This window comes from Rhinolophus sinicus, linkage group LG05 (assembly GCF_036562045.2).
Source record: "Rhinolophus sinicus isolate RSC01 linkage group LG05, ASM3656204v1, whole genome shotgun sequence".
NCBI classification, from domain to species: Eukaryota; Metazoa; Chordata; class Mammalia; order Chiroptera; family Rhinolophidae; genus Rhinolophus; species Rhinolophus sinicus.
In genome coordinates this window covers 77,785,092-77,796,639 of record NC_133755.1, presented here as the reverse complement: position 1 = coordinate 77,796,639, position 11,548 = coordinate 77,785,092, and the positions used below count along the sequence as shown (strand labels likewise).

The 11,548-nt window shown below is 41.8% G+C and overlaps 1 protein-coding gene across 2 annotated transcripts in view; it reads left to right on the top strand.

The window, feature by feature from the left end:
• Positions 1-371: 371 nt before the first annotated feature.
• The window catches only part of LOC109439184 (uncharacterized), a 140,038-nt gene continuing 128,861 nt past the window's right edge, over positions 372-11,548 (top strand). Inside the window, exons 1-3 of one of the 2 annotated variants that reach the window (XM_074332588.1) lie at positions 372-533; positions 1,861-5,271; positions 6,347-6,540. In XM_074332588.1, coding sequence (XP_074188689.1) covers positions 3,732-4,364 — 633 coding nt within the window. In that variant the 5' untranslated portion in view covers positions 372-533; positions 1,861-3,731 and the 3' untranslated portion in view covers positions 4,365-5,271; positions 6,347-6,540. The remainder of the gene's footprint in view (positions 534-1,860; positions 5,272-6,346; positions 6,541-11,548) is intronic. The other variant, XR_012496487.1, reaches the window with a different exon arrangement.

Sequence of the window (11,548 nt, the reverse complement as noted above, 5' to 3'; positions counted from 1 at the left end):
GTCATGCTTCACGCATCCTGCCAGGATAGTGTGACCAGGCTGCTCACTCCCCACCAGCTCTGACTGTCCTCTCCTGGGCGGCCCTGCTCTCAGGAAGAAACCTGACTGATGAGAGCTCTTAAAAGCAGCAGGAGAAGACCACCAAGCATCAAAGGTCTTTAAGCCATTGAGGCCCAAGGCTGCAGGCCGGTCAGTCATAAGCCAGGACAGGAAGTGGCAGGTTGTTGATCAGGGAAAAATTCTCAACAGAGAAGGACCATCCCATATTTGGACGAAGGAGGGCAAATGGATTGGGTGACAGGAGAAGCACTTGATAGAAAATATTTTTGTTTTTTGACTCACTCCAGTGAAAGTGAAAGAAAATCCACGAGACCATGCAAGAACAAAGAGCACCGGAAAGCTAGACACAGGCAGGGGATTTCCACCTCAGCCTCTTGTATATACGTGGGCGCAGTTTTTCTCCTCAGCCTCTGTTTTCTTGGTCTCTGGTTCCTGCTGCTTGCTTCAGTGCAGAGATGGGTTCTTCCCAAAGTGTAAGTTGGGATTTGACAATAGGGGTAGAGAAAGGGAAAGCACCTCGAAGGGATGGGGATGTCAGGAATGGATGAGGGACATGCCCAGGGAGACATGGTGGCTGGGAAGGCTTCTTGAGGGGATGAGATAGGCATTGATATCTACAGAATGTGAGGGAAGTTTCTGTGAAGAGAAGCTGGGCATTTGGCTCCTGAGTTCTCTTTTGGGTCAGATTTTGGACCGGGTGTCGTGAGGGATCAACGGTAGGAAGTGGGAGTATGCTTTGTGCTCAGTGGGGCTGGCAACACTTGGAACGATGGAAATATTGGCGTAAGCCTTTTTCCTTATCCTGTTTAGGGGCTCGTGGCTTAAACTTGAACCTCCTTCTCCTCCCAACAGGGACGTTCACACAACTCATTTATCCTGAGTTGTTCATGACCTGACACATTACCTTATATAAGAATATAAACACTATGAAGAGAACCTGGAATGAAGGCAATGCTTAGTACAGGAGTGACAGTCCAGTGAAGAAATGTCTGTGACATGTAAATTGGGAAGATAAGTTTGAATGGAGCATGAGGGAGGTCCTGCCAGGCTTTCAAGTGACAACATAGGGGTTAGCTTCCCCATTTTTAGATTACTGAAGTAAGATTTAGATAGAGTCCTTACCTTCTGTGAGTGAGGCCCTGTTTTAATTAAGGATGAAATCATATTCTACAATAGATAGATATAAAAACGGGAAATACAGAAGAACAAGTAACATTGAACAGTGTCACTGTACTGTGTATTAGGTTGGTGCAAAAGTAATTGCGGTTTTTGCAAATATTTTAAAAATTTAAACCACAATTACTTTTGCACCAACCTAATAAGTTATTATTATAAAGCAGTGAGATATTAAAAGAGAAACAAACAGTACAGAGACCATGTTTGCTTCTAACGAGGGCAGTCCTAGAGTTTCCCCTTAGGTGCCAAATCTTGGAAATTCTCTTTGGGAGTTATTTTTAGAATCTGGCTTACACCTTTGGATACTCTGTAGTTGTATTTATTTTTTGACATTTGACAAAGTTTATCTGGGTAGGAGGCAGGTAAATATGGTGGGAAATTATTAATGACGTTTTTGGGAAGAATGAGAGGTATGGTTATAAGGAATAAGACTGCCTTTCTTGTTTGTGTTATAACCTGGAAATTCAAAAAGAGAAGCTCCAAGAGAGGGAGGGACACAGCTGGTTATAAATCAGCCAGAGGACCAGACAGGCAGTGAAGGGCAGGAGAAACTAAGGAGGGGAACAGGGGTTATGCAAAGGGGCAGGCATTCCTGGTGACTGTCTCTTGGCCCTCATTGTCCAGATGAATGTCCATTCTCATGAAGGGGAACCAAGGACCTTCACTGCCAACTTGGATGACAGAGCAAGGAAGATCAATGAACATGTGAAGTCTCCGACCAAGATTCCTGTGCAGGACCAGGACCTCCTGCTAGACTCGGAGACCTTAAAGCCCCAGAGAAAGCTACCATTTTACTGCATTGACAAGGGTGCCACTATCTACCTCCCCGTGAAGGTGGTGAGTCCCAGTGATGAGGAGCTGCCCCTGTGTCTGGAGGAGTCAGGTGATGAGGGGCAGAGGCACCAGCTCCCGGTGCGAAGGTCCAGTTCAGTGCTCAAGGTGAAAAACATGATTGAGACCGAAACTGTTGTAACCCCTGAGAAACAGATTGTGACTTGCAATGGGAAAAGACTGGAAGATGGGAAGATCATGGCAGATTATAACACCAGAAGGGACCGTTTACTCTTCTTTTTTTTAATTTTATTTTGTTTTTTATTTTTATTTTTAATTTTTATATATTTTTTAATTTTTATTTTAGTTTTTAGTTTTTATACATTTTATTGGGGAGGGGAAACAGGACTTTATTTTGGAGGGGGAACATGACTTTATTGGGGAACAGTTTAGAGAGAGCATTCAAAGCCAGCTTGCAATTCAGTCCTTCCTTGCTTCCCTCTGACATATAGAAAAACTCCTATTTCCTTGCTTATCCGACAACATAGGAAGTTTTAGGCTGGGATCCATGTTCTACTAATTTCTGTGTTTCCATCTATGTGTAAACCAGTGCTTCATCTATCATATCACATGGTAATTGTTGAACCAAATTGAATTTCTCCTTATAGAGAACAAGGGAACGGTTTACTATGAAGTGAATTAATTACATGATTACAATCTAGTCAATAAAGAATTTAGAAATTCAATTAAACTACTTTCCCTCGCCTTATTTAAAGCTGGTTGGTATGAAATGAAACCTGGCACCGTGCCCCCTCTTTCTTGTCCCATACCCAGTGAAAAGTGTTATTATTTATGGGGATTATGGTGGGCATGGAAATATATTTTCCTTGGGAATCTAGAGATTTTGTGTCTGTAGTGGGGGATTCTTGGGGGCAGACTGCTTCAGAAGAGAAAGGACTTTCTGAAAGGTGGGGGATTGTGGACCAGTGTCTGTCCTGCCTGCCTTAGGGCCTGGCAGGTCTTCTGCTGGTTGGGGGCATCTGTTTGGGTGAGGGAGGTGGGGCTTGATGTCTGGATTGACCCCAACACTCTGCCCAGATTCTGGCTGATAGAGCTTTTTCCTTTCTGCTTCCTTTAGCACCGGGTTCTTTCTTGGGAACTCGAGTCGCTTTCTCCATCTTACTCCCTTCAATTACTTCTGTGTCTTACTGTCCCTCTCTCATGTCCCCTTACTGGTCACATACACGTTTTTCTCACAAGCTGACAGATGTCCACCTTCTTCTTCACTAGTCTAGTCCCTTCTTATCTTTAAAACTTGCCCAAGAACCACCTCCTTGAAGAAGAATTTCCCAGCTGAACCCCACCCAGCACAAAGCACACGGATGGGCGTTCCTGCTTAAACTCATGGGTCAAGTGCTCTGCGGTGGGCCCAAGTCAGTCATCTGACTAGGTGGCCATTAGGTTGGGACGATTTCCCGATATCAGAGACCGTGGCTCCTTTTCCTGGATGGGGTCTCCTGTAAGGTAGAGTCCAAGATTTCCTTGTCAATTTGGGAGACTGCTGGTGGCAGACACCGTGGAGACACAAGAACAGGCAGCCGGCTGTCAGGGGGGACCCACGCGTGTCCACCGCTTTCCTCTGGTCCCCGCTGGACCGCATGCCCCATACGGCGCGGGCCACCGCACCATAGGAGGCCAGGACGACCGCGGACCCCACCAAGCGGATGAGCACGCGGTGGCGACCATGCAGCGCCCGCTCGCGTCTCGGCAGCCGCCGCCGCCACAGGCCCGCTCGCCGACGAAGTGATGCCCCTGGCGGGCGAGCCCAGCGCCAGCGCCAGCGCCGCCAGACGTGCCGTTTGCGCCGCAGAGTCGGTGAGGCCGCGGAGCCGGGAGGCGCGGGCCAGCGCGCCCCAGAGCTGCGTCGAGGCGCGGCCGGGTCGCGCTGCGGGCGGCACTCGGCTGTGGCGCCACCCAGCGCCGGCTCCCGCAGGACGCACGGCGCCGAGCCCGGCGCCAGCGACGCGCCCCGCTGGGCCTCGCACCGCAGGGCCGGGGCCGCGCAGGGTGGCCAGCAGCGGCGCGCCGCTTTCAAGGTGAAGCCGCCTCGGCCAGGGCCAGGTGGCAGCGGAAGTGGTGCGGCGGCCTGTGCGGGCGCAGGTGGCGCCCCGCCGGCAGCCCCAGGGCCCAGCTGTCAGTCAGAGTCGGCAGATAGCACAGGACAAGGACAAAGAGGACCGGCTGCAGGGAGGGCCAGTCAGAGAAGCCCAGCAGGAGGAAGCGCTCCTCTGTGCTGTGTTTGGCCTAAAGGAGGAAACCTCCCAGAATGTTTGGAAGGACGAAATATAAAAGGGTGACATTACTCCTTACAAGCAAAGGAAAACCCGGGCACGTGGAGTGTGTGGGGGAAGGGATGGAAGTCCGCACAATACTCAGCTGTCGACTGTAATCTCGTTTACAAATCTAGATCCTTAGTTTAGGGAGACAGCCAGATATTCGTATACTTCAGTGGCTGTATGTAACAGATTCTGTGAGGAAGGTAGTAGAATCTCCATCTTATAGGTGTACGAACTTGGGCTCAGAATGGCTACATTGTCCCAAGGCCATAGCTAGTGAGCAGCCCTGTGGGACTTGTACTCAGGCCTGTCTGATCTCCACCTCAGTGCTCTTTCAACTGCTTCCCTGGTCCTGGTTGTATTCCAAGGGCCAAAGTAGAAATCTAATCTTCCTCCCACATGATCGCCCTTCAGGCATTTGAAGACAGATTTTACTCTGAGCCTCGGTCTTCCTTCTCTGAACTGTGTAGTGCCTATAAACAAGTGCAATATTCCAGGCTTGGTGTCACCGATACTTTGGAAGATAGGAACTATCACCTTCTTTATTTCAGGTGTTCTACTTCTATTGATACAACCTATTACACTGCTGTCTACTGAGAGCTCATCTATGGTGAGTCTCTCTTCCAGGCTGCTTCCAATATCCGTGCCCCTCCTGTTTATAATCTAGTGTGATGGTCATGATCAACACAGACCAGCACATGTGAACCAACCTTTAAATAAGAGTTGTCTGGGTAGAGGAAAGAACACTGAAAAACGACTTGACTTGAAGCTGATGGACCCTTTCAATGAAAAGTGAAATCACGTCAGAGCTACAAACAGTAGCAGATTTTAAAATAAAAACCTGAGTATGGTTGCATTGATAATCTACTCATTCATCCATCCATTAAATTGAGAGTCTCCTAAGTTCCAACTACTCTGTGGTACAGAGGTGAGTAACGTGGGCATATTCCTATTCTCACAGAACCTACAGTCTTGTGGGGAAAACACAATCAACCATAGTCCCTTAATTGTTTTCTAAAATTCTTATGTTCTTTAAGTAGAAAGCTATAAGTATGAACCAAGTTGTATTTTTATTTCTATTACTGCTCAGAACAAACTGGTTTTAGGTGTCAGAATGACATTTTTTTACATTTGGTTATTTTATTTTATATTTGACATTAATGTATTCAACAACTAACTTCCAGAATCTTCCAATCTTTTCTCTTTTAGTTTAGTTTTTATGTTCTCTTTTGAATTGGAGTAAGGAATAGCTCCCTTAATCTGTCCTGAGATGTTGAATACCTAGAGGGAACATTTTATCCTAAACAGAGGCTCAATTTGTTCCATGATATATGGTATTGTCTACCTTTCTTCAGTTCTTTTCTTGAGCAATTCTGTCTCTAATTTACATTCTTTTATCTCTTCCAAATATCAGGATCATGTGTCAAGTCAACGTTTACTTTAGATATTTTTCTTAAAGGAACTCAACCTCTTCTTTGTTCCACATATTTAGATTCATTGGAACATAACATATTTAGCATCTATTTAAGTATATTTAAAGCAATGTTAAGGGACTAGTGGTAATATTTGCATTCGTTGACTTCTATAACATAAACAAAACAGAAATTGATCGCTAAATATAACTCTCTTCCTTGCTCCATTAAATTGCAAGTTTTAGAAAATACATTTTAAACCCACTTAAAGGGATTTAAATGGATTTTATACTCATTGAAATATTTAAAGGGATGTGCTTTTCTTTTCCATGGATTCGTTCTTCTTAAATACCATATCTGAAACCTGCCCAAATCTGTGGTCTCTAATTCGTATATGTGAAGTGTGTTTTGAGTTAATTAAAACTTTGGACGTGTTAACTCAGATACTTCATTAACTTTCCATTTATATAGTTCATTAAAAACAGTTGTTTGAATCCCTAAAACAATAATTAAATATTTTTTCTTTTCGAGTTGTTGTTATGTGATGCACAGGTTATTCATTGCCTGTTGTCTTTCACTTTTTTTTTTCAGTAAAAGAAGCCTTGAGCCCTATAAAATTTAACAGATGTGGTTTCCCAGAAACTATGCATACCAGAAACTATGCAAACCAGTGAGCTACGGGTGTCTGCAGGTGGGGATATTGTTGGTATGGCTGACATGACAGTGGAATTGGTGAACGATGGAAAGCAAGCTTCTTGGTTCACTTACAAATATAATATATACAGGTAGGCATTTGCAATCAATTTCAATTGATTTCTCCAGGGAATAAGTACTTCTTTATTTTTGCTACTCATTCATATGAACATTTCTATAAGGTATATAATAACTATGTTTGAAATAAGTCACATACATCTTTACTTAGATACAGTGTTTTAAATATGGACTGGATAGCAGAACTGTTTAGTCGATTGAAAATTGGTTGTGGAATGCCATGAATTTATTAGTCCTGCTGCATTCAAGTTAGGAGATGGAATCTATATTCGTAATTTTCTCACACAGTCTAGAAACTATGTTGTCCATCCATTTGGATCAGATGACTTCCTATCTACTAGTCATCAAATTGAAGAGAAACAAATATTTTATAAATTTCAATTGTAATTATTTTTTTCACTATTAAGTTTCATGATACAAATGTAGAATGTAAAAATGATATAATATAAAGTTGAACATACTCTGGTACGATAGCTGTGTGGTGTTGGGAAAAAACATAATTACTAATACTAGATCTCAGTTGTCTTATTTTTTGATGAAATGCTTCATTTTCTTCTTTCTCTGTAACTTAATTAAATGTAGCTAGTGACCTATTTACATAAAATGTTTCTGGAAAAGTTTGCTTTTGTTAATAAAATTCTTATTCTTTTTCCCAATAGCCATCCTATATCTCTTCTTTTTGTTTCTTTTGTGTGTGTTTTTCACATGCTAACAAAATTCACTTTGTCTTTAATGCTTCCTTGACTGTTTTTCTTCCCTTTGCCATGATCACTTAGTCTATTCTGATTGTCGTCCTGTTTCTGTAATTCATGCAGGACTACTTATCTACTAGGTAGGGTCTGGACTTGGTACTGCTTCCATCATATTTTTTATGTTCAATTCACCTACCTACTCCCACCTCACTCCAGCATCTCTGAGGAGTGGATCTTGAGATGTTGGGGTCTGGGCCAGAGTGTGGTGTCCCAGAAATTTAGGGCTCTGAGAATAGATGTAAGCAAACTACAGGTTTTGCATAGAGACAAAGGTATGATTTAGGAAGCAGTATTTTGGGGAGATGACAGATCTAAAATTAAGAAAACTGTCCAAATCAGTCATAAGTCAAAAGGGACTAGGCTAGGAAGAAAAGAGAAAAAGGGGTACTATTTTAACAGAAACCTGGGAAGCCACAGGAGACAAGTCGGCAGTGGTCCGGCGCCAGGCTTTGCAGCGCTGTGCTTTGGAGAGTCTCCGAGGCCTTAGAAATACACAGGGAGCAGTCGAAGACAACTACCCAGGAGGGACTCCTGCTTTGGCTCCTTGCGCTCTTTCTGTTGCAAAACTTCATCACCCTGTGTTTTTACTTTCTCATTCTACTGTTCTTTTCATGGCACCCTCAAGGATCCAGTCCCTACTCCTGCGTAATTCCTTAATCTATGTCTCCAAAAGGGTAGTATTCTATTCAATGATCCAGCTGTCTGCTGATCACCTTCACTTGTGTGTTGAACCCACACTTCAAATTCACTGGACATCTCCACTCGGATATATATTAGACCTACACCTCAAATTTATTGCTTTTAAACCAATCATGCTCTCCCAAATCCACTTCCAGTAATTAACATTTCTGATTCCCAGATTCAAGTCTCATAAATCAGTGGTCCTCAGACTTCTAGGTTACTCGGCAAAATCAATTTGGAAACCAATATAGGACTGAAGGTTTCTTATTTTACTGAGTAATAGCATCAAAAAAACACACTCAAACACGTGAAATTATAACATTGACTCAATATGTGTTAACAAGAAAGTTCATGAGAAAAGTAGGAAGCAATACAGTCTCAGAATAAGAGATACATCTTCAGAAAACAGTCAAAAGATTTACACTAATGTGTTTACACAGACATATTTTTCTCATTATAAAACAGCACTGTTGTACACTCCTTTACTTACGAACTATTTCTCTAAATTTTCTTTTCATCATGACTCTCATATATAGCTGGTCAATTCTATCTCTGTAAAAACTCTTTCATACACTTATTTTAACTTGCTTGTTTTTGTGTGGAGTACATTCTGTAAAAAGATTTTTATTAAAACATAGATAATATACAATATTACATTAGTTTCAGGTGTACACCATAGTGATTCAACATTTATATGCCTAAAGAGGTGATCACCATGATAAGTCCAGCAACCTATCTGACACCATACTACTCTATCACAATTTTATTGACAATATTCCCCATGCTGTACATTATATCCCCGTGACTTATTTGTTTTATACCTGGAAATTTGGACCACTTATTCCCCTTCACCGTTTTTTCACCCTTTTTAAATCACAGTTGACATTCAATATTATTTTGTATCAATTTCAGGCGTAGAGCATAATGATTAGACATTTATATAATTTAAGAAGTGATCCCCCTGACTAGTCTAGTACCCACCTGGCACTATACATAGTTATTACCGTATTATTGACTATATTCCCTGTGCTTTACTTTACATCCCCATAACTATTTTGTAACTCAAATTTGTAGTTCTTAATCCCTTCACCTGTTTCACCCCACCCCCCAACACCTATCCCATCTGGAAACCATCACCTTGTTCCCTGAATCTATGAGTCTGCTTCTATTTCGTTTGTTTGTTTTGTTCTTTAGATTGCATATATAAGTGAGATCATGTGGTATTTGTCTGTCTGACTTGTTTCACTTATGTAATACCTTCCAGGTCTATCCATGTAGTCACAAATGGTAAGATTTCCTTTCTTATGGCCAAGTAATATTCCACTGTGTACTTGTGTATGTACCACATCTTCTTTATCCAGTCGTCTGTTGATGGACACAGGTTGCTTCCCCATCTTGGCTATTGTGAATAATGCTACAATGAACATAGGGGTACATATATCTTTTCAAATTAGTGTTTTGGATTTCTTTGGATCAACACCCGGAAGTGGAATTGCTGGGTCATAAAATAGTTCTAGTCTTAATGTTTTTTTTAAGATTTTTTTTTATTATTGGGGAAGGGGAACAGTGTATACTTCCGGGACTTTTCCAAGTCAAGTTGTTGTCCTTTCAATCTTAGTTGTGGAGGGCACAGATCAGCTCCAGGTCCAGTCGCCGTTGTTAGTTGCAGGGGGCGCAGCCCACCATCCCTTGTGGGAGTCAAACCGGCTACCTTGTGGTTGAGAGGACGCGCTCCAACCAACTGAGCCATCTGGCCACCTGGGAGCTGAACGGCAGCTAATTGACTTCATTCTACTTGCGGAAGACGCAGCTCCCTAGCTGATGTGGGAATCGAACCAGCAGCCCCGTTGCCCAGAGCTCACGCTCTAACCAACTGACCCACCCCTCTGTCCTGTTCTTAATTTTTTGAGGAACCTCCATACTGTTTTTCTATAGCAGCTGCACCAATTTGCAATCCCACCAACAGTGTATGAGGTCTCCCTTTTCTCCACATCCTTGGCAACATTTGTTTGTAAATTTATTGATGATAGCCGTTCTGACAAGTGTGAGGTGATATCTCATTGTGGTTTTAATTTGCGTTTCTCTGATGATTAATGACACTGAGCATTTCTTCATATGTCTCTTTATTTGTTTGTCTTGTTCCTTTGTTGCTTTCAGTTTTATATCCCACATTATCAGTGAAGTCATACAGTTCTCGACTTTTCCTGTCTGACTTATTTAATTAATTAGCATAATAATTAAAAGATTCATACATGTTGTTGCAAATTTCATATGTCTATTGGCCATCTGTATGTCCTTTTTGGATAAATGTCTGTTCTAGTCTCTATCCACTTCTGAATTGGATTGTGAGTTTTTTTAGTGTTAAGTTGTGTGAGTTCTTTATGAACTTTAGATATTAAACACTTATCATTGGTGAATATCTCCCATTCAGTAGAATGTCTTTTTGATTTGTTGATGGTTTCTTTTGCTGTGCAAAAACTTTTTAGTTTGATGGAGTCCCATTTGTTTACGTTTTCTTTTGTTTCCATTGCCTGAGGAGACATATCAATAAAAAAATTACTAAGGGTAATGTCTGAGACTTTATCCTTCTAGGAACTTTCTGGTTTCAGGTCTTGTATTTAAGTCTTTAATCCATTTTGAGTTTATTCTTGTAATGAAGTAAGAAAGTGGCCTAGTTTCCTTTTTTGCACGTGTGAGTTCTGACAATTAAGTTTGTAAACTCATCCTAGAAAAAGCGCTACATACTTAATTGCTGAATATCACTATGGTCACCTTCGAAGTACTCCCCTTGGGAAGCTATGCACCAATGCCAGTGCCTAGTCCACCCTTCAAAGCAATTTTGGAACTCTTTCTCTGGAATGGCCATCACAGCTGTTGTCGTATTACCCTTGGTGTCCTGAATGTCATCAAAATGTTTTCCTCTCAATATTTCCTTTATCGTCAGATAAAGAAAGAAGTCCTTGGGGGCCAGATCAGGAGAGTAGGGAGGGTGTTCCAATACAGTCATTTGTTTACTGGCTAAATACTCCCTCACAGACAGTGCCATGTGAGCTGGTGCATTGTCCTGATGCAAGAGCCATGAATTATTGGCGAAAAATTCAGGTCATCTAACTGTTTCACACAGCCCTTTCAGCACTTCCAAATAGTAAACTTAGTTAACTATTTGTTCAAGTGGTACCAATTCATAATGAGTAATCTCTCTGATTTAGAAAAACATTAGCAACATTGTTGCAACTAGTTCGCGAACTTAATTACAGACCTCGTTATCTGTCCAGTTTTGCCAACACCATTTATGGTATTTGCCCCATTGTACATTTTTGCCTCCTTTTTCATAGGTTAATTAACCATATAGGCAAGGGTTTATTTCTGGGCTGTTTATTCTGTTCCATTGATCTATATGTCTGTTTTTTATACCAGTATCATGCTGTTTTGATAACTGTAGTCTTGTAGTATAGTTTGATATCAGGTAGCATGATACCTGCAGCTTTGTACTTCTTTCTCAAGATTGCTGTGGCTATTGGGGTCTTTTGTGGTTCCATAGGAATTTTAGGATTATTCGTTCTAGTTCTAGTAATGCCTTTGGTAGTTT